At 41.7% G+C, this 22,093-nt stretch overlaps 1 protein-coding gene across 4 annotated transcripts in view; it reads left to right on the top strand.

Moving 5' to 3' along the window:
* The window catches only part of EPHA3 (EPH receptor A3), a 233,772-nt gene that overhangs the window by 191,529 nt on the left and 20,150 nt on the right, over positions 1-22,093 (top strand). For 2 of the 4 annotated variants that reach the window (XM_063126827.1, XM_063126826.1), the window contains exons 10-12: positions 5,912-6,097; positions 16,538-16,599; positions 20,602-20,811. In XM_063126827.1, coding sequence (XP_062982897.1) covers positions 5,912-6,097; positions 16,538-16,599; positions 20,602-20,811 — 458 coding nt within the window. The remainder of the gene's footprint in view (positions 1-5,911; positions 6,098-16,537; positions 16,600-20,601; positions 20,812-22,093) is intronic. The other 2 variants (XM_063126829.1, XM_063126828.1) reach the window with 1 other exon arrangement.

The following is a 22,093-nucleotide window of genomic DNA, read 5'->3' as shown; positions in this document are numbered from 1 at the left end:
CCAGTACAGAGGTGGTTGCGCGGACCTGTCCAAGCACCTTGTCCACATCCTCGAGCTGTACCAACTGAAACTCATCCAAGATTACAGGACAAGACTGTACTCTGGACACCTCACTAGATTCACCTGCTATAACACTGGAGTCTAAGTCCTGGCGGATGCAAAAGATTTTATTCTGGAAGTGCCTAGCAAATTCATTACAGCGGGCCTCAGATGATTCTACCGTGTCCTTGGGACCAGCATGTAATAGCCCCCGGACAACTCTAAAAAGCTCCGCTGGGCGGCAAATTGAAGATTTAATAGTGGCAGCAAAGTATTGTTTTTTTGCTGCCCTCAGTGCCCCTGAATATGCCTTACTATAGGCACTTACCAATATTTGATTGCATCCACTAGGAGTTCGTCTCCACCTGCCCTCAAGCCTTCTCCTATTTTGTTTCATCGCTCTCAGCTCTGGGGTATACCACGGAGCCGTACGAGCTCTACTCAGGAGAGGGCGCTCAGGAGCAATCCTGTCAACCGCCCGGGTCATTTCTGCATTCCACAGATCAACCAGGGTTTCGACAGGAGAGCCAGCCCTATCAGCCGGAAAACTCCCCAGAGCCCTTTGGAAACCATCCGGATCCATTAGTCTCCGGGGGCGGACCATCTTAATAGGTCCCCCACCCTTGCAGAGGGGAAAAGCTGCTGTAAGTCTAAACCTCAGCAAGCAGTGATCCGACCATGACAAAGGGACTGATGTAAGGTCCCCCACTTCCAGATCACCATCTCCGTGTCCAGTTGTGAAAACCAGGTCAAGAGTGTGCCCCGCTACATGTGTTGGGCCGATGACATGTTGGGACAGTCCCATGGTTGTCATGGAGACCATGAAATCCTGAGCCGCCCCGGATAAGGCACCCTCGGCATGAATGTTGACATCCCCCAGAACTAACAGTCTGGGGGATCTCAGCATTGCAGCCGAGACCACCTCCGTCAGCTCACCTAGGGAGTCTGTTGAGCAGCAGGGTGGGCGGTACACCAACAGAATCCCTAATCTGTCCCGCTGACCCAACACAAGGTGCAAACACTCCAGACCAGTAGTCACATGGACAGGGAGCCTGCAGAGGGAGATAGAATTCCTATAGACCACAGCAACCCCCCCTCCCCGGCCCTCAGGTCTACCCTGATGCTGAACCAAGTACCCCGGTGGGCATAGCTGGGAGAGACTGACTCCTCCCTGCTCACCCACCCAGGTCTCGGTTATACATGCCAGATCGGCTGCCTCATCCACAATTAAGTCGTGGATGAGGGAGATCTTATTATGCACCGATCTGGCATTTAAAAGCAGCATCTGGAGGCCCGAGGGCTGGCTGATAGAGCAACCAACAGACCTGCGGGTGCAAGGAGGACCGGAACATGGCACAGCCATTAATTGTCTGGGCCGCGTTCCCCTTACCTGGCACATCCTCCTCACAACACCATATCTCCCCCTACCCATCACTACACTAATTGGGGCCCCCTCAGATCCCCCCTCCCAGCTCTGTATCCTCCCTCCCAGGCACATATTTTAGAAACCCCAGAAAACAACAACAAACAGGCAGGCAGGCAGGCAACTCTCCTCTCCCCGGAAGGTACAGATGTTGGGTTGCAGGCTGCCTTGGGTCTTTCAGTGGAGAGGGTGGGCATGACACTCTCCAATTCTTCTCCCAAAGCAAGATGATTAGCTTCCTGCCCACGGCGGAGAGCCTCAGGCCGAGAGCCCTTTTGCTCTCGCCCTTCGGCTCCCGCCGCAGGCTCGCGCCTCCAGAGCTCTCCAGGCTAAAATACCTGCACAGATGGGTGGGGCAAACAAACACAGTCAGCTGAAGCAGCAGGCCACACCTCCCATCACTCTTCCAGCCCTCCACTTTCTTCCAGAGCTCTCCAGGCTAAAATACCTGCACAGATGGGTGGGGCAAACAAACACAGTCAGCTGAAGCAGCAGGCCACACCTCCCATCACTCTTCCAGCCCTCCACTTTCTTCCAGAGCTCTCCAGGCTAAAATACCTGCACAGATGGGTGGGGCAAACAAACACAGTCAGTTGAAGCAGCAGGCCACACCTCCCATCACTCTTCCAGCCCTCCACTTTCTTCCAGAGCTCTCCAGGCTAAAATACCTGCACAGATGGGTGGGGCAAACAAACACAGTCAGCTGAAGCAGCAGGCCACACCTCCCATCACTCTTCCAGCCCTTAAATTAAAAGTGTAACTATGTACATCATAAACAGCAATGGCACCAAAGAAAAGAGTTGATTGGACACTCAGGAAAAGAAGCAGGATTGTTGTATTACGTGAATCAGGTCTTTCAATTGATATATAAATATTTGAATTTTGTGAAACAGAACATTTTCTATACGCATGCAAAGTTGCAAAACATGAAAATTTCAAAAATTGTTCACAATTCTGGCCACCACTGTAGGTATGTTTATAAGTATATATGCTTTTCAGGCCCTGGTTCTGCAGCATAACTGAATTTAGGCTTATATATCCCTTTAAATAAATGGTCTTAACTGATCCTTCCTTGAATGAATACTTTGCTCAATTCAGCCTGAGCTACAGAGCTATCTTGCCTAGCAGGGATGGATTACCTAGTTCTCATTAATGAGGGCTTCAGCACAGAACGTTTAAGCTTACATGAGGCATTTGTCATATCTGAACAGGAAACGCAATGTCAAAAAGGGCCAAATGCATAGCAAAGTTGTGATTTAGAGCATACCTAACTAAGAGGAGGCAACAATTGCATCTACAACTCATCTGTGTGCAAATTCTCAGCAAAATGCAATTGACTGAGGCAGCAAGTGCCTAAATTAATAGAAATGTCCGGTATCCCCTGAGCAGATTTAAATCATGTAAAGTTGCTCTAGTAATATCTATATGTATCCTTCTATTCCCAGACAGTCCCAAAAGTTTAACCTCTGCTGTGTGCATGTGAAATTAAAGCCTCGTGTTTTTCCCCCAAGGAGATCCAGCTTTGAACACTCTGAAACCATCCATATGCCTATTTGGATGGTTGGGTCATGACTCTCTTAAGATCATTTTTATTACTCTAATTTTAACCTGTGATAATAGAGCACATTTCTTTGAAAGCAGGAAAAAATATGGATGTTTCTATTTTCTCACACATCTTCATAACAGCCGAGTAGTAGTACAATTCCCTTTCACGAATAGTCACTTGAAGTTGACAGATAAACCAGATCAGATTGCACACTTATCTGATTGCAAACCTTCCCTGTCCATTCACCTGGTGCTCTTTCCCACTTCTGATGCTCCTGGCATGTATGGGGCTACCATTTTAAAATCCAATGCACAATACCAAGATCACATAGGCAATTCCCAAAATTTATCTGTGATAACATCACACATTATAAGCTTAAGTGCCTTGGGTTTTGAAGGAGTACATCATCTTCAAATAGAATGTCTGGGAAAGATAAGTAGAAAGGGAAGGTGCTGTCTCACTCCCCCGCCGCACAAACAGCTGAACAACACTGATCCAGACCAGGAACTTCTCCAACTCTATAGATAAGAGGGTTCTTGGCTGAACTGGGGTCCCCCAACATTCAATCAACTGAGCAACACTAGGGCCTTAGCTAGACCTAAGGTTTATAACAGGATCGTCCCGGGGTCATCCCTGTTCATGTAAATGACACACAGGGGATCTCGGGAGCAGGCAAGGACGACCCCGTGATGATCCCAGGATAAACCTTAGGTCTAGCTAAGGCCTGAGTTTACTTTCACTCTTCTTTTGCCACACCAAAGGACAAACTACCCATGACTTTGAAGACTCAGGTGCATCTTTCTTTGTTACTTTAAATTAAGCACATTGGGGGGGGGGTGATCTAGATTTTGACTGAAGGGGCAGAAGGGTGGGTCTGTGCTTTGACAAGACAAATGGCCACCAGCACTGCGGTTTTTCTGTCCTGCTAGCCCTTACCTCTTCCTGCCCTCTAACTTCTCTGCCTCACAGCAGCAATGCTGCAGGGTTTTGAGGTAATCAGATACTAATGTGCCGTTGTATAGACACCCCCATAGTATGCGTCACTTGGTTTCATTTGAATTGTAGCAAACTTTATAGAATTCACTGAGCTTTGTGAGTATGGATTACTTCTGAAAATCAAGGTAATGGGCTCCATGAAACATAAACAAAAATAATAGCTTGGGACATGCTTTTATTTATCAGTGCCACTTATTTTCTGCAAAAGTTTATAGCAGAAAGAAGGAGGTAGTCCTTTCTTCATGGAAACCAAACATGAAAACCACTGGATCCTTGTAACTGTTCTCAGGCAAAGAATTCCTTGGTTTAAAAGTTTAGGTTTTTGTTTTTTTAAAAACGTAAGTAAAAGCTCCTCTGGCTGTCACACAATGGTAAGTATAACAGACTGGCAGCTTATAAAACCATTAAGGTACATAACGGGGAAAAGAGAGATTTAAAAAATACAACACCAAGCCTTCACAAGATTTATTGCAAACTGGGCTTTTTACCCCTCCAGTGTTGTGCTTTGATTTTCTACTCTCAGGGTGTCCTAACAGTATCGACCTAATGGTAATATTTGAATAGAAGTGCTGTTTGCCCTGAGTAAAACATGCTGGCAGATGTGGTCTCTTGCAGAGGTCAGATTTTTATTCATAGGAATTCTTGTTTCAGCCTGTGTAGTTCCTTCAATTCATGTTAGCATCTCTAAATTGTCAGTTTAAAAAATAAATGCAAAAAACAAAAACCCAAAACACCTTTCTAGACAGAATGGCCTTTTTGACCTACAACTGAACAAAGAGAAAATGTAACACAGTGCAATGTATTTGAAAGTATTTCCTTCTGCCATGCTTTTCCATACCATTTTAATGCCATCCCATGTTAGCACTTTTTTGTAATGTCAGTAACAGAGACTATTGGTGGCTTTTGGAGATACTGGCTTTTGAAATTGTTGGTTCTGTGCATGTTTGTCAAGATGAAAAATTGCCAAACTGTCGTGTCGCACATGTTCTTCTTGACCTTTGCACCTAAATTAGTTATGTATAGTTATTTACAGCAGATAACACAAGAGAAATCTCAGCTGATGTCACTACTTCCAGTCTCTGAAGACCATCCAGGGATGTAGAGAGATGTGTGAAGAGTGACTGACCTTTTGCTCGAAATTTGATTCCTAAAAAGAAGGCACAGTGATGACTTGTGAGCCTTTTAGCACATGACTGTCAGTTCCCAATCTAAGTGAAATTATAAAAAGATGTGTCAAATAATTTTATTTATCTATTGCATAATGTTATTTAGCATAATACTTGTGAAATATGAGTTTCACAAACTTTCTTAAACAGCCATACTGCTACGGCTACTTGAAAAATTTGGCATTCCTGTAGAATGCTACTCTAGCCCTATTCAGGCATTTAAGAGAACATGTGTGGGCTTAGAGTGTACTGAGATGAGGCTGTCCATGCTAGACCCTCCCCCTGCTGGTCCCACCCCACCCCCTCATTTGAGACTTGAGCATGAGTAGACTTCTCACCACAATTTGGGATCTTCTTTATCCACACGGTTCAGCACAGTAAGGTCTGAGATGACTGGAATTAAGATCAGCATGCACTGAGACATAGCGAGCATGGCCAGCATCTGTAGCCGCATTCCAGTACACATTGAGCCCTTGCATATTCTCATGAATGTGTGAATAGGGCTTCTGTTACAACTATAAGGTAGGTAATTCTCATTACCAGTCGTTTGTATTGGAAAACACATAAGCAATATGAATGTTTTAGGGTTATCCCAGAATAGACCTGAGTAAGTCTATGCCATTACTGTTTGAATAGAAATGCACAATGTACAGTATATAGACTGAAGGTGCAATTTTCTAAATCTTTTGTCATGGAACTAAGAGCTCAAGGTTTCCCATACGTTTTATTTTTATTTGACAGGTGAGTTTGGAGAAGTCTGCAGCGGTCGCCTAAAACTGCCTTCTAAAAAGGAAATTTCAGTGGCCATCAAAACACTGAAGGTTGGTTACACGGAGAAGCAGAGAAGAGATTTTCTAGGAGAGGCAAGCATCATGGGACAGTTTGATCACCCCAACATCATTCGATTAGAAGGAGTTGTCACTAAAAGTAAGAACCTAAGTAGGCTTTTTTAAAGAACGGTTCATTTGAAATGGCTGCTTGAAAAATCAGGCATTGCTGTGGAATGCTGTTCTAGCCCTATTCAGGCATTTGAGAGAATGTACAAGGGCTTAATGTGTATTGGGATGGGGCCGCCCATGCTGGATCTGCCTCTGAAGAGCATTCAGAAGAGACAGCAATTGTTTCAAGTGAAAGTTGAAGAGAAGAGCTTTTAAAGCAGTGGTGTTGAACCTCAGGCCCGTGGACCAAATCCAGTTTACCTGAGGTTCCAGGTTCCAGGATTCCACAGGTGGTCACATCCCTTCTTTAGTGGTTTTTCCTATTCTAAAAGGTAGAAATCATAGAATCAGAAGGGGTCTACAAGACCATCGAGTCCAACCCCCTGCTCAATGCAGGAATCATACACGGGGTTCCTAGCTAGTCACCCTTCCAGAAACTGACCAGGCCTAGACTCGCTTAGCTTCATGAAGGTTGCAGCCTTCCATGCCATCACATTTAGTTATTTCCAGTAAGAGCTTTAAGCTAAAATATGCTGGTATTTTGGCCTTACCCATTTTGCCTCGGACACACCCACCACAGGAATGCAGCCACAAGAGTTTCTATGAAATTGAAATATCCCTTGGGCTGAAAGAGATTTTTCTCCCCTGATTTAAAGAAAACTCCATTGCATGATATGCATCATGAAGAGTGATGCATTTCTTGCAGAAATATTTCAGTCTTGCTTCTTTCAAAATGCTGATACGTGTTGTGTAGAAGATAGAACACATCATCAAAGGAGATGCATCTGATCAAGGCCCCCTTAAAACCCTCCTCTTACACCTGCTGCTAGACAAATCTAATACTGTCATGAGAATGCCAGATTTTGCCTATGTGCAACAACAACCTAAACCTGTCTTTGAACCAAGTTGTAGAAAAATTGCATACATGTGCTGCAAATGTCATCTGTCTGTGGCCAATACTTTTCATTGAAATGCTTGGAAACTGTTCAGCTGACTTACAGCACCCGCTATGTGTAAATTGAAAGCCCACAGCCTGTTGGCAATATTTAAATGGTTTGTGAAAATGTGATTCCTAAGTATTGCGCCTCCCCCTCTACGTTTTAGCTAGATGTTTTCACCCGTCTAGCAGAGGTGTCAGGGAGAGGGAGGGATGAAGACTGGAGATGTCTGGGGATAGTTCATATCCCCATGCCCTCAGGCTCCTATCCCCCACACACAACACACCCTTTTTCACCCCAATACGAGCTCAAATTTGCAAAGTTATTAAAGCATCCTGCGCGGTTCTCTCCGCAACAGCTGTGAGGGGGACGGACAGATGTGCAGCACAGTTTCCTGGCTCTGAAGGCAGAGCCCTGCCTCTCGCCTTAGATCCAGGAATCTGTCTGGAGAGCATTGGATTGCTGGCTGGGGATTGCTGGGACGCTTTTCTGTCTAAAGATGCATAAGATTGTGCCCTTAGCTGCCTAGGCTATCCAGCTCTCAACCTTAGATCTCTTGGTCAATACTAGGCACAGAGGGCTTGGCACTGCACTGCCAGATGACACTTTTAGTCCTTAAACTGTGAACATGCTAGTGTTGGATGATTATAATTAGTGATGACTCCTGAATAAGAGGATACTAATTATCATTGATGACTCCTGAACATGATGACATTTGCCAGTTGTTTAATATGGAGAGAATATTTCCTATCCAAGGAATGTACTTCCAACTCTAAAGTTTGGGAGTCAAATATATCTTAAAGAAACTATTAGTCCTGCTATAAATCTCTTCTAGACTTTGCAGCTTTGGCGAAGTCTGTACACTATACACCCTCCTGTGGCGATAATGATGATAATGCTTTACTGTTGCCATTCAAGATGAGAAAATATTGGATTCTGTGTTGAAATTGATTTGCTCTTAAACAGCTGCAGGCATTCTGGCTTCAGGCATTCTGGATGAACTTCCAAAACCATACTGCACATTACCTCATGGTGTCAGCATCTGGCAAATATTTGAAAAGCCACAATCGGGAAGCAAAAAAACAAATAAAAAATCATGTGGTAATGCTTGGCCCGTGTAATAACTTATTTGTTTCATTTATTACCTGGGTCTCTATATGTACTTTAAAAGGCGTAATAACAGTTGAAAGAAGGACTTTGGCAAAGATATGCTCTTAGTTGGTAAATGACCAAAAGTACTGTTGACCAATTGGGACCATTGTAGATTTTGCTATCGCCATGTGGATGGTAGTATAATACCATTTTTTAAAACCTGAAATGTAAAAAGGTTTTAAAATAGATATTACTTATTAGAGTTATAACCTACCCTATCCAGATAGGGTGTTTTCACTAGAGTTGCTAAGAACTCCCCCCACCCCCAAAAAAGCTAATCCTTTTTTATGAATGGTAAAAAAAAAGTTGGAAGATCTTTTCATTTCAATGTACTTTCTTGTCAATGTAATTATATCTTCTTATTGAACGCGTTCAGATGACATGCTAAACCACGGTGGTTAAGCATTTTGAGCTGCACATTATGTCTTAGCGTGTCGTGTAATCCATGACTTAGCATGTCATGTGAACCACTCCTAACCATGGTGGCTACAGTTTAAACATGCTCGCTAACTATTTGCTGCAATAGCGTTAGTGGCCTAAATATGGTTTATCTTGTTGTCTGACCAGGCCCATTGAGTTGTTGAAGAAGTCCCAGTTCATCCAGTTGTTTCTCATACACTTTTGCTTTGTTTCTATATTATTTTGGCGAGCCTTCAAATCTCTCTTGTCATTGCCATCAAGGCCACCATACAGCCCCTTCTGACCATAGTTTCCCCCCCCCCCCGCCCACTTTCTTCTTGGTCCCTTTCAATTCAATATCTCTATCACCTGTCATTTCCCCAATCTCTGTTTTTCCTTTCAAGCCAAGCCACTGCTAGTCTGTTCTGCTTCTGTCAGCCAGCCTCTCTGCCTGTGCAGCATTTTTGCCTGCCTACCCATTCCTTTCTTTGCAATAATGTACAACATCCCTTATTCTTGGGCCCTGTGTTTTATTTTCCTATATCCACTGCCCTTTTAATTGGCCATTTCTGACTCCATTCTCTGGCACTGTTCACACATGTCCACAAACAATCAATGTATGAGAGGATGGCAGGGTCTCTGATCTTGTGTACAAAGTACAAGTTGCCTGTACATGTACAAGTTGAAGTATGGCCAATTAAGTCCCATTGTTTTCAATGGGTCTATTCTAACTATGGCCCTTTCTACACCTAAGGATTATCCCAGGAAAATGGAGGGATCAGCCCTGCCTGCTCCTGGGATCATTTGGATGCACAGGGATGATCCCGGGGACGATCCCAGGGGAAAAGACAGGTTTAGAAACGGCCTTTGACGAAATCTGGATCCAACCTCATGTGTGGAGTCAGTGCGGATCCTGATCCTTCACCCATATATGTTGATTATATATGGGGATTCTGTGTGAATATCCCTCTGCCCACCTTTCTCTTCCTCCTTTCTCTATCGCTTTCCCCCAGGTTTCTGCTTCTTAGCCCCACTGCATCATCTGTTCCCTTTCTTAACTGATCCAGCCTTTGGACCCTCTTTCATTTAGCTTTCTTAACTCTTTGGATTTCTTCCCACTTAGATTTCTAGTCCTTACCCTTTCTACCTACTCATATAGCTCATTCATCCAGTATTAGACTACATGAAGATTTTTCCATCTGTAAAACTGCCGTTTCACTTAGATACTTTGCAGACATCCTAGTATTCACAGTTTCATTTATTCAGCAGTTACGTTTGTTAGCGTTCCATGAGGTCAGGACAGCGCAACCAATCATGGCCTGATGTTTTACAACCACAAAATTCCTAAGTGCATTAGAAGATGGGCTTGTTTAGAACAAGGAATAATATGAGATATTGTACAGACAAAAGTAAATACTTTTTGCTGCAGTTGACATTTTTACGATAAGTGTTCTCATCATTTTTGAGTGGCAAATTTGCGTTATCACTGAAATTGCAAAAGCTAAGTATATTTTTCTTTTTGCATTAATATATTTTAATAACAAATCCTCCAGTGCTTTTGAATTCTATTTTACTGGCATTTATGTAGTGCTTAACGGTAGACTGGACAAGTTTCAAGGAAATAGAAAAAGGTTGTATATTATCCATGGGTGTTCTTTTTGAGAAGAGTTTGCCAAGCAGACCTTCCAATATATATAAAACATATGATAAATAGGCACTGGGACCCTTAAGTGGCGAACCAAATTTTGATGGATGGCTCTTACAAATGAACTGACTATTCATGCTGATTGGATCTTATGGGCTAAATCCTTAGAACTTGCATGGCAAATGTCTGTAAGAGACCGTACATGAATCCAGAGGCACACATCCTGCTTAGGGGCAGTGTAGCTTATTACTCACTAGAGATGTGATAAGGTACAGAGGCTAAATAAGACCTCAGTCCATTCTTCCAACATTGAATTATTCCCCTGTTTCATATTTGTTTCTATGCTGAACTTTCCTTCCACGTTGGTCTCCAGGGTGCCCTATAGGCAGCAGTCCTAATAGCCAACACATATGTTCTGCTTAGTTTACTAATAATTTACAGCAATTTGTAGCATTTTAGTGTAATAAATTTTAGAAACACTGTTGACACAAGTTGTTATCATGTAAATGGCTGCATTTTGATAAATGAACATAGAATGTTTCTTTAAAAATATGGAACTTTTCCTTGGAACATATGTTTCTGATTGCATATACATTTCCAGCTCAATGTTAGTAATATATATATATATATATATATATATATATATATATATCTATCTGTGTTCAGAACTGGATAAATAGGACAGGAAATTTGTGCTTAATGCTTCGAATGGCTTTTCCTTCTTTACTAATTTTACACTCCTGCCAGATTAATAATGTGGCTAGCAACATTCAGATTATAACTAGGTAACTTCTGCCATGAATAAGATGATACAGTGTTTTCAATTGCATTATTGCATGAATTCATCAAATAATCATCACTCTACTTCTTTCCTTTTCTTTTTTGGGAACTGAGAGTTTTAAAGCATACTAAGGCCTTTGCTAGACCTAACTGAAAATCCAGGGGAGAGGAGGGGGGACCTGATGTTATGAATAATGAGAGATCTTGCCCTCGTTTACATGCGAGTCACAAGGAGCTCAAGAAGAGAGCCATTGCGCGCGTGCCATTTTTTTTAACTTTTAAAGGGCCAGCTGCACGAGAGGACGAGCGGCAAGGTAAGTGTTGGTTTTTTTAAAAAAAACAACCACCTAATTTCCCCGCTCCCCCCACCCTAGCCCCGATGGGCACAGCCCTCCTGAGGAGCGCTGCACCCCGTGCACGGCTCCCAGCTACGTGCGAGTAATCGCACAGAGCTGGGAAAAGCTAGAATGTAAGCCTATGCGGCAGGGTCTTGCTATTTACTGTTTTACGCTGTACAGCGCCATGTACATTGATGGTGCTATATAAATAAATAATAATAATAATAATAAATGGGCCACACGTTCATGGTCTCAGGCTCAGCCCGAGACTGTGAGAAAAAGTGGTCCCAAAGTGTAGGGCTTTATCCCGGAGCCAGGGAGGGATGATCCCTCCCTGAGCCCGGGATCCCCTGTGCGTCATCTGGACGCACAAGGGCGATCCCGGGTATCAGCCCAGGATAACCCCTGGTCTAGCAAAGGCCTAAGACAAATGCGAGCTGTGATAAAATGCTGCCGTAGGAACTTAAGAATCTGCCTTATACTAAGTTTGACTATTGGTCTTTGTTGACACTAAATGGCAGTAGGTCTCAAGGGTTTCAGGCAGGACTTTTTCTAGCCCTACCTGGAGATGCCAGGGATCAAACCTGCGGACTTCTGTATATAAAACATGTGCTCCACCACTGAGCCACATCCCTTCCCCATTAGTATGTGTACACATAAGCCATTTACAGCAGTAAGTGGCTTAGGTGCATACAACTTACAGCTGTAGGCTATTGAAGCCAGTGAGAACCCAGTATGATTATGCTTCCTGCTAGCACAGAGACCCTACAGATCTACAGTTACACATCTATCAAGCCCCTTTTTCAACATTTAGTTCAATGTGCAGGTATTGAGGTGGGGCCAGTGGGTGTAGTTCCACTGCCCCTCCATATATTAGCTATATGTGTGGAAGAGCTTTTGTAAACAGCCTTATGTCTCCTTATGCATTTGAGACATGCCCAATCACCACCCAGCCGGTATAGCTTGGACGGGGGATGTTTTTTGCGGGCAGGGGGGAGCAAGGAATAACGAAGGGACGCTGCGTGTGCTCCACACGCGAACAGCCTCGTGATGTGGGGGCGGAGCCAAGTGTATAAAGGCTCGTCCCCACGAGGCTATTGGCCCCTTTTCAATTTCGGCCCCACCCTAACTCCCTATAAACCAGTATGGGAATAACCAGTCATCCTATTTGCAGAAGAGGCTGAGTAGGAATTTCCCTTGTCATTTAGTAACATGCAGGTTTTCGCCTACTCCATACTGAATCCGATCTGTAGAAGTGGAGGATAAAATAGGTTAATTATAAATGGCAAGGTTGTGCGGGCATTTTGGTAAGTCTGGATAGGGAAGGTGAGCACTCTGGCACTTTTATGGTGATTCACAATCCAGAGGTCCTGCTCCTCGGAGGCTTTGCAGCTTTCATGCCAGGATATGGTTTGCCTTTGTGAACCTTCTTGCCTCATCTACTCAGCTGTGCAGCCTGAGTGGAGATGACGTGGGTCGGTCTCACCAAACACGCAAGTGTAGTTGAAAAGGGGGCACCTGACTCCTGTTTTCAGCTGAGTGGCTCACCCTGGTGGGCAGGCTAGTTGCCTGAGGAAATAAGCTTGATTCCTGCACGTTCATGCACAGATCCATGGAGGGGAGAATCTCCATGTGTAAATAAAGATGCCCTATTTAATCCCAAGCTCTGGTGTCTGTGTATTTATTTCTGGGACTTCCTTCTCTGCTCGCAAGAGGAATTGCCACAACGAAGGACAGGATTTCAGGCAGGATTCTTTTCCAGCCCTAGCTGCAGATGCCAGGGATTGAACCTAGGACTTCCTGCATGGCAAAACATTTGCTCTGCCACTGAGCTATGGCTCCATTTGTCCCCATTCCCACAAAGGAGGGCTCCTGCTCATAGTTCCAGTCATGACTGTGGAATAGGAGCTTTATTGTGCTGTTCAGGCTTCTCAGGACTGGGGAGAGAAACTACTTTCAGAAGTAGGAAGGAATTCTCCCTCTATTTTATTTATTTATTATTGCATTTATAGCCCACCTTTTTTCCTCCAAGGAACCCAAGGCAGCGTACATAATCCTCCTCCCCATTTTATCCTCACAACAACAACCCTGTGAGTTAAGTTGGGCTGAGAGCCTGTGGCTGGCCCAAAGTCACCCAGAGGGTTTCCATGGCTGAGTGAGGACTAGAACCCAGATCTCCTGACTCCCAGTCCAACACTCTGTCATTTTATTTTAATTGACTAACTTACATACTTCTGTTCACCTAGGTCATCATCTAAGAATGTAGAAACCGCTACCATAGTCTTAGTTAGTTCCATTTTCCTGACAGGGATTGAACAATCTGAATTTGCTATTAGACGGTACAATTGGGATGTGAAACAAAATGTTGCAATTTATTCTCAGGGGGGTGTTTTATGTTTCTTGCTAGCCACTCATGCCTTCTTCTGGATACTAAAAGCTGTAAAAAGTCTCCTCGGTTTTGTATTTTCTTCCTTTTCCAATTGACAGGCAACACTCTACAGCTATTGAGCATGTTCAGAACTCAGTAGGCTTTTGGTGATCCCCCCCCCCTTTTAAGGTTATTTTTCCTAATGTTTTTTTTAATACTCTGTAAACCTTGCAATTTCTCTGAGCATGTACTTATCTCCCTTTTGATTCTTAGTGGCTCTGTTTGGGCTACAGTTGCATTCACCAGCTGTGTTTGCTATTAAACTGATAACTCTAGATGGGTTCCTAGCAAAATAACTATTAGGGTTGCTTACGATTCATTTCATAGTGGTATACATAAAGTACCTTTGCCATTTAGTCATGTTGCAAACAGGATTGCTGCTGAGCCAACAGATTATTCAGTAAATCTGCAAAATAATCCACTCTAAGATCTGAAGCCATCTATTATATTCATTGGGATAAAATAAAATATAGTGTATTAACCTTTGCGGGGAGGGGAACAGTAGTATGAAATAAAATTGTGCATGATGGTATGACTAAAGAAAGATGACCCCTGTTTTCTGGGAGCTTTGGCACAAATTTTAATTCTTTAAATATAACATGAAATTTATCCAAAGAATATTGACATAGCTTAAATACCCTTATAATACAGAGAATGTCTGAAAGGTGCTAAATCTACTTTGTGTGGTTGTGTGGCATACAATGCACATGGCAATGTATGAATCAGTATTTTTTACTTTAGCCATGTGTCAATATTGGATGCCTTGGGCTAAATAACCCTGGGGTCATTTATAAAATGGAAATTGCACAGATCACCACAAAAATAGTGGTGAAGCACATGATTCTCGTACCTGATGAATTATTTGCGGCTGTAATGTGGTTATTAATAATTAACTAAATGAATATTCTACTAAATTCTGATGTATGTATTGATTATGAAGTGAAAGCAGTGGTGAGAATGAACATTATCCCCAAGGGGTTAAAGCAGTTGCTAAGTGGATTATCCGGTTTGGGGGGAGGTGTCTGATTCCCAGGCCATAACTCATGTCAGACCTGACCAGAAAGATTTGAAAGACTGAGCTTTGTAAAGATTCATTGGAGCGTAAGCCTGGCAGTGCTACTCCACAAAGGGCAAATGAAAGAACTGTGTCCAATTGCCTTTAGGCAATGGAAAGGCTGTGAGGTTATTAGGTATGACATTCTATTCCTGAAGTATTTAACACTTGTGATAATTCATAGGGAAGCTAGATGATACTCCCTCGCCCTTACATGTCCAGAACATGTGACCTCTTTCCCCGACAATGTTTGTGTTTGAACCACTGGATCGTAGATGGAAATTTTCTTCTTTGTAGTACTATGTTGGCGGAGAACTGGAACTTTAAGACCAGAACAAGAAAAGAGGAATTTAGATATTTATTTATTTTCTATATCTCCCAATAGCTGAAGCTCTCTTGGCAGTTCACAAAAAAATTATAATCATGAGCAGCGTTCACAGTACACACGCCTATCCACTTAGCAGCACAGGGGTGGAGGACCTCTTTTAGCTTGAAGATGGAATTCAGTTTTGGAGACATTCTCACAGGCCACATTTCAGTGGTGTATGGCACCAATGGTTAAAAAAAGTGGCTGGGTTGACGGCAAAAGAAGTTGGGCCAAAATACCCCTAATACCAGCATGTTATACTTAATGTTACAAATTGTTCTGAGGCCTCTCCAGCCTCCTTCACTCCGCCTCTGAAGTGCTCCACCTAGATGCGCAAAGAGCAGAGCAGCAGAAGTGGAGAGGTGATCATCTGCATTGCTTGTAAGCCGTGTTTGGAGGCTTAGGAGCATCGAGGGTGTGAACAATAGAATTGCCCCCTAAGTGACAAATGTTGCTTTATCCATGAATATTTGCTGTAATTTACTCTGCTCCCTTGGGATCAAGGATAAAATAGATTTTGATGAATTAGTTGTGACTAAAGAGCCATTACCTACTGGAGAGTCATTACCTAATGCACTTCTGAAGTGCTATTATTGTACCTGCTTCCTAGATACCTAAAGTCTAGGGAGATTACATTTAGCTTTGCTGTAATAGGAAGTCAGAGCTGTTGCACATGTTAACCTAAAATTCTATCACTGACAGTGCTGAGTAACAGCAGGTTCAGAGAAAATGTATGAGATCCTACACTGAAATATGTATGTTCTAAACCAGGAGTAGATCCAGATAAATCAAGTTATATCTGGATCTACTGGTAGATCTCTGAGTGTTTACAGTAGTTTGGCATAGATTTCTCACTCATAATTGTTTAAGAGCAGCAGCAACAGACTCTTTTCCCACCCTAAATTTTACTCCTGAAGTGAAGAGAACTTGGGGTACTTAAGAGTGGATTTGTGTGTGGAAAGGCTGCTCTTCATTTAGTTCTAGTACTCATAACAAATTCCTGGGCTTAAGTGTTCGTCTTTTGCATCAGGCTTCCACTGGTAGATCTCAGTGTTCTAGTAAAAAAACCAAAGTAGATCCTGTAAGCCTGAGGTCTGCCCACTCATGCATTGAAGCAGTATATACCCAACCAACTTTTCCTGTTCACACCCATCTTCTGTGTTAAGGAAGCTTTTAAAATGAGAGAGCATTCTCTGATTATATTATCTACCAGTAGTTCTACTTTAAAATATCTATCTCTGTTTTGTAGAGCTTACTTCTGGAGTTTGATTGACTTTTCTGGAGTCACGCCTACGTCTATTGACTCTTCTTATTTAATATATTTACAGGCAAACCTGTCATGATTGTTACTGAATATATGGAAAATGGCTCTTTGGATAGCTTCCTGAGAGTAAGTATCTTGTTGATAATATGGTGATCATAATATGGTGACCATGTCTCTGTTGTGTAGCTCTCACAGAACACTGCTGTGCATGTGATATCATAATAACTATGATAGGTCCGGCTTGAACTTTCAGTACTTCTGATGGAATTACATTATTTATTTAATTATGTATTTCTCATTTTAATTATTAATTGATTGTATTTGTTAGTCACCCAGTGATGTAGGTTCTGTGGGCGATCTACAATTGAACAATTTAAAAGAATTAAAACATAAAATATAATCAAAATATGCAGTAGAAATCCAACAACACAGACGCCAGAACTAGAATAGAGAAAATACAAATACTAATTCCAATCATGTAAACTGATCGCAGAGAGCAGAAATAATCTAAAAGGGAAATCATATCCCAAACATTATAAAAATTGAGGCTATGATATATATTTTATCTTACTTTTATTGTAAAATTTCAACAAAAGAAAATAAATGTGGCTACATAGATTGAATATATCAATTTCAATGTAAACATATGAAAGTGAGGGCTATAATATTAATATCAATATTTAATATTATTGTTGAAAATGTCAAGAGGGTGTTAAAAGGCTTGGGAGAACAGAAATATCTTTGCCTGGTGCTGAAAAGACTATTACACTATTTTCCTTATAATAGTGATGCTATGTCACTCCTGGCTTAATTTACATATAACTCCTAGAGAAAGTCCTAAACCAGGAAGATAATTGGGTGATCATAGAAGGGAAATTGCAAACAAATATTTATCCCCCACCCCCAGTCTCAGTAAACTTTAACCTAATCTATACCAAGCAGGATATTCCACTATGAAAGTGGCATGAAAGTGGTATATAAAAGGCAGGAGCCCAGGACGGCTTTGTAGTGGGGGGTTTTATTTTAAATTTTTATTGTGAATATCAACAAAAACAGAAAAGAAAATACATCGTAAAAACGAGGGGGAAAACTCCATACATTACGTATATAAGATTATCATCATTTTCCATCATATGTATTGTTCATTAAAAAAGTGGGAGCGGGGGGAAGAGAGTTATACAAAAGTTTCAAGAAAAGCAGACCAGATATCCACATATTTATCAACTTACAAGTTGTGTCTATATAACACCCATTCAAAAGTTGATAGTGTTATTAGGTCCTCAATCCATTACATTATGGGAAGTGTGGATTTGTCCTTCTAATGTGATAGTATAAGTCTTTTAGCTGTCGTAAGGACTCTGAAGATCCATCTGCGCTGACCATATGTTAACTTCCAAGAAGCTGGTAGGTAATTTAGGAGGACATGCACATTATTCCATATTATAGATTGTTTCAATACAATGTTCATCCTTACAACACCCACCCAAAAAGGGGTTACTATTGGGCATTGCCAAAACTTATGAGTTAAAGAAGCATTAGATGCATTACATCTCCAACAATTGTGCAAGTTAGACAAACCCTTGTTGAAAAGGTGTTATGGAGTCCAATGAACCCAAAATAACACTTTTTGCTGAATAAGGTGTAACCTGAGATCCCTAGAAGCTTCAGATACAGATGCTGAAGCGACCGTCCATTGGTTAGGCAAGATAGGGCACTCCAATTCTCTATTCCAGTCTAGTCTCAAACTATGGGTATCATATTTACTTACAGCTATTAAATACTTACATATATGGGTCATGGATCGATGTGTCAGTTCAGGTGTTATAAGTGTTTCTAACAGTGCTGGAGGCTCTGAAGCTGTAAAAGCAGCTGGACCAAACCTAGATTCCAGCAGGTGTTGCAATTGTAAGTATTGCCATTTAGCCACAGCAGGTAAATTATATTTAACACACAAGTCTGAAAAGGACAAAAACTCATTGTCTGAGCCTATTAATTATAGCAGAATTGAAGTGCACTGACAACTGTTGGGACCCATTGGCACATACCATTTACCGCTTTCATTCCGCTTTCATAGTGCTATATCCTGTTTGGTGAAGATTAGGCCTGAGTGTGCCTAACCTCACTCCACAAGGCCTATTAGACCCATATGAAGAGTAGATTGCTAAGTCCAAGGAGCAGAGAGTATAGAAAATACATCGTGGTACTACTCTATTGTTATTATGATTTTATTGATTTATAACACACATTGTTATAAATTGTTTATAACAATTTATTGTTATTATGATTTTATTGATTTATAACACACATTGATTTATTGATTTATCAACTGACTCTAGCATATGCAAAAAAGACAACTCAGATTGCTTTTTTTTAAAGAGTTAACAAGTAGCATGACAGTTCCCTAAAGCAGGAGAGGTGAAAACTCAAGCTAAATCTATTGCTTCCTGAAGTGAAATCCAACCCAGATGGCCAAACCCTCTTCCCCACCCCTTTTGTCTTTGAGCTCACCCAAAAGCTTCTCCAAATTGGATCCAACTTTCAGGTTCCCCATCCCTGCCCTACAGGTGCAACTATCACTTCCCCAACCCAATCTGTTATTTGTGTATTTCACACTATTGGCATGGGATGGATTTATTGCACAAATGCTAAAAGTAGTGATGGGGAAAATTTGCCATCAGGCTTGATATTAGCCTCTGGTGGGGAAAAGAATTTTACTAATACTGAGGATTCTGAACCCAAATAGGACCCTGTCACACCACCAATATTTGGGAGTGTGATAGGGTCTGATTCCTCCCCTCCCCCTTCAGAGGATTCCAAACCCCTTTCCCATCTCTTCCAAACCCATTTCCCCTTTGCAGTCTGCACTAGGAGGGGATTTTTAAAAAATAAATAAATAAATGTGGGGTGGGAAACTACTCCATAATGCTCAGTGGTGCTAAAATGATCAAAGCTGAATTTGTCTGTTTTAGTACTGTGTAGTCACTACAGGGTATCACATATGTGTGCATGTAAGGGGGGGTTCATTTTGCCAGGCATCAGATAACAGCAAGGTCCGTATGCGGCCCACAAGCCATGTGTTGGCCACTCCTGAATTGGGTCATCAGTTGCGACTGCATGTCGAAGTTTATTAAATGTCTTTTAAATGCTAATTTTAGGGTAATTTTAGTTCTTATAAAATCCAATAGTGATAAGTTTATTCAGTCCTAGTTTCACACATGCTGACCAATCGGATACTGTTTTCACATGAGAAAGTTTTGTTCCATGACAACTGCTCTGATTGAACAGGGTCTAGCACAAAGTTTTTAAAATCCCCTAACTAGCAATTATATCATCTGAATACTTTTTTAATACTTGTAGTGTTAAACTTGCAGTAGTATTACAAGTTTAATTCTTGAATTAAAAATGCTATTGGAAGTAAATTAACATTATTTCCGCCTCATATGGATAGTTGTAATGTGAAGATTGTAGCTGAAAGCTAGAGAGCTTTGGTCTCTATTTGTGGCCTACCATTTTATGTGTTTTCTCCATCTCAAAAAGAAAAAAAAGGAGTTATGTTGCACCCTTGTCAGCATGGTTGCTGTTTTCCACTCTGTTTGGTGGATGACAATTTAAGAAAGCCTGCTGTATAAGACACATGTGTAACAAGGAAGGATCTGTATGAGTTTTGAGAAAAGGAAAGAATGAAACAGCATTATCCATACAGTGAAAAATAATATTGAGTCAAAGATCATGTTTAGTTAGAGTGTGCCAATTTGAATGCATTCTATGTGTAATCTTAGGTTATCAGCTTTCCCATGTATCCATTTAACTTGGGAGAGCCATCAGGTAATTGAGAATTAAAGTTTTCAACAGAATTCAGCATCCACACTCAACTGAGAAAACCCCCCACCAATGTAGACATAATGTGTGTTTAAGTATAACAAAAAGAAAGAAAGAAACGAAGAAAGGGACAGATGAGATTACCCAAGTCTCATTTGGCAATACTTGGGACAGTTTTATTCTCTATTTTATTTTAAGTGGTTCATTTTGGCATTGTATTTTCACAAAGCAAGTTCCCACTGATTTTCATAGAATGTCTGTGGATATGAGCCTTGTGTATGCTGAAAGGCTGTTGTAAATGTTTTACAGAAACATGATGCTCAGTTCACAGTCATCCAGCTAGTGGGAATGCTTCGAGGAATTGCATCTGGCATGAAGTACTTGTCAGATATGGGTTATGTCCATCGTGACCTGGCTGCCCGAAACATTCTCATCAATAGTAACCTGGTATGCAAGGTCTCTGATTTTGGCCTCTCCCGTGTTCTAGAGGATGATCCAGAAGCTGCCTACACAACAAGGGTAAGTTTAGTGACCTCTGAATTATTACTACGAAGCGAGAGATATCTGAGAGTCAAGAACTAGATCATTCCGTGCTTAAAATGTTTATTGTGTTTGCAACAGTTCAGTATAACTATGCAAGGAGCATACTCAAGGTCATCTAACACAGATTAATACCTCTTTGATGCCCTTTAACTATCCCTCCAAGATCACAATCACAGTGGTAGAGGTGGTAAATCACTCATAATTGTGGCTTTTAAAATGTTCTTTTTGTAAAATGTTATTTCTTTTATGCATTCATTCATTCTTTCATTTGAATTTCACTATTCTTCCAAGAAGCTCAGGGCAATGTACAGGATCCTCTCACCACCACCCATGTTAGAAGCCATCAGTTACAGCCAGCTTTGGAATTTGAGAACAGTTTTAAAAATATTTTTAAATCTAGTCACATTTCCTTAAATGCAATCCTATATATGTCTACTCAGCAGTAAGTCCTACTGGGTTCAGTAGGATTAACTCCCAAGTAAAGGGAGGAGCAGGATACAATGGTGTCCTTGCATGAGCATTCAGATCTGCCTGTCCTGGTGTGCGCTCAGACCCAGCCACTGGTGGCCATGATGTGATTCTGGGGGCAAGTCCCCAAAAGACCAGAGATGCTGGTTACTGGAAGGGCTGCAACCTCTCCCTTTCAGAATGAGCATTTCCAGTCGTTTGGGACTTGCACTTGGAAGCACTACATCGCAGCCAGCAGCAATAGAAGTTGCACATGCACCAGGGTGAGCAGAACTGGCCTCCTGCTCAAGGGCACCATTGGATCCTGCCTAGGAGTCCAGCCTACATCTAGCAAAATTGAGGGGAAATTCCAGAAAGACCTCAAATGACACTCAGTTCAATAAAGGCAAGTCCTCTACAGTTCTGTGTATCATATTAGTTTTCATTTTAAGAGGATTATTTAGACCTGGCAAGTAAAATTGAGGTATATATGGCTTCCAATGGAATCTAGAACCATCACACTACGATTCCCATACCAAACCCTTTTTCTGATAGGGGTCCTAATAGGTATTAAGAGGTGAATGTCTGACAATGACTTTGTTAGAACATCACATGAAACTGAAGTTTAGAATCACACAAGTGAGCCACAGCAAGCCTCAGGTTTATGCCTTCCCCTCTCCACTTCCAGCAGTGCTGGAATGATGAGGACTTCAGAAGCTTTCGCTTCTGTTTTTGCTTAATAAACTGGTTCCAAGTTGGCTTGTTTCAAACCATAATTTACATTAACTATGGTTTGTGTCAATTCGGATGA

This window comes from Elgaria multicarinata, chromosome 5 (genome assembly GCF_023053635.1).
Source record: "Elgaria multicarinata webbii isolate HBS135686 ecotype San Diego chromosome 5, rElgMul1.1.pri, whole genome shotgun sequence".
NCBI classification, from domain to species: Eukaryota; Metazoa; Chordata; class Lepidosauria; order Squamata; family Anguidae; genus Elgaria; species Elgaria multicarinata.
This window is presented reverse-complemented; position numbering and strand designations above follow the sequence as displayed.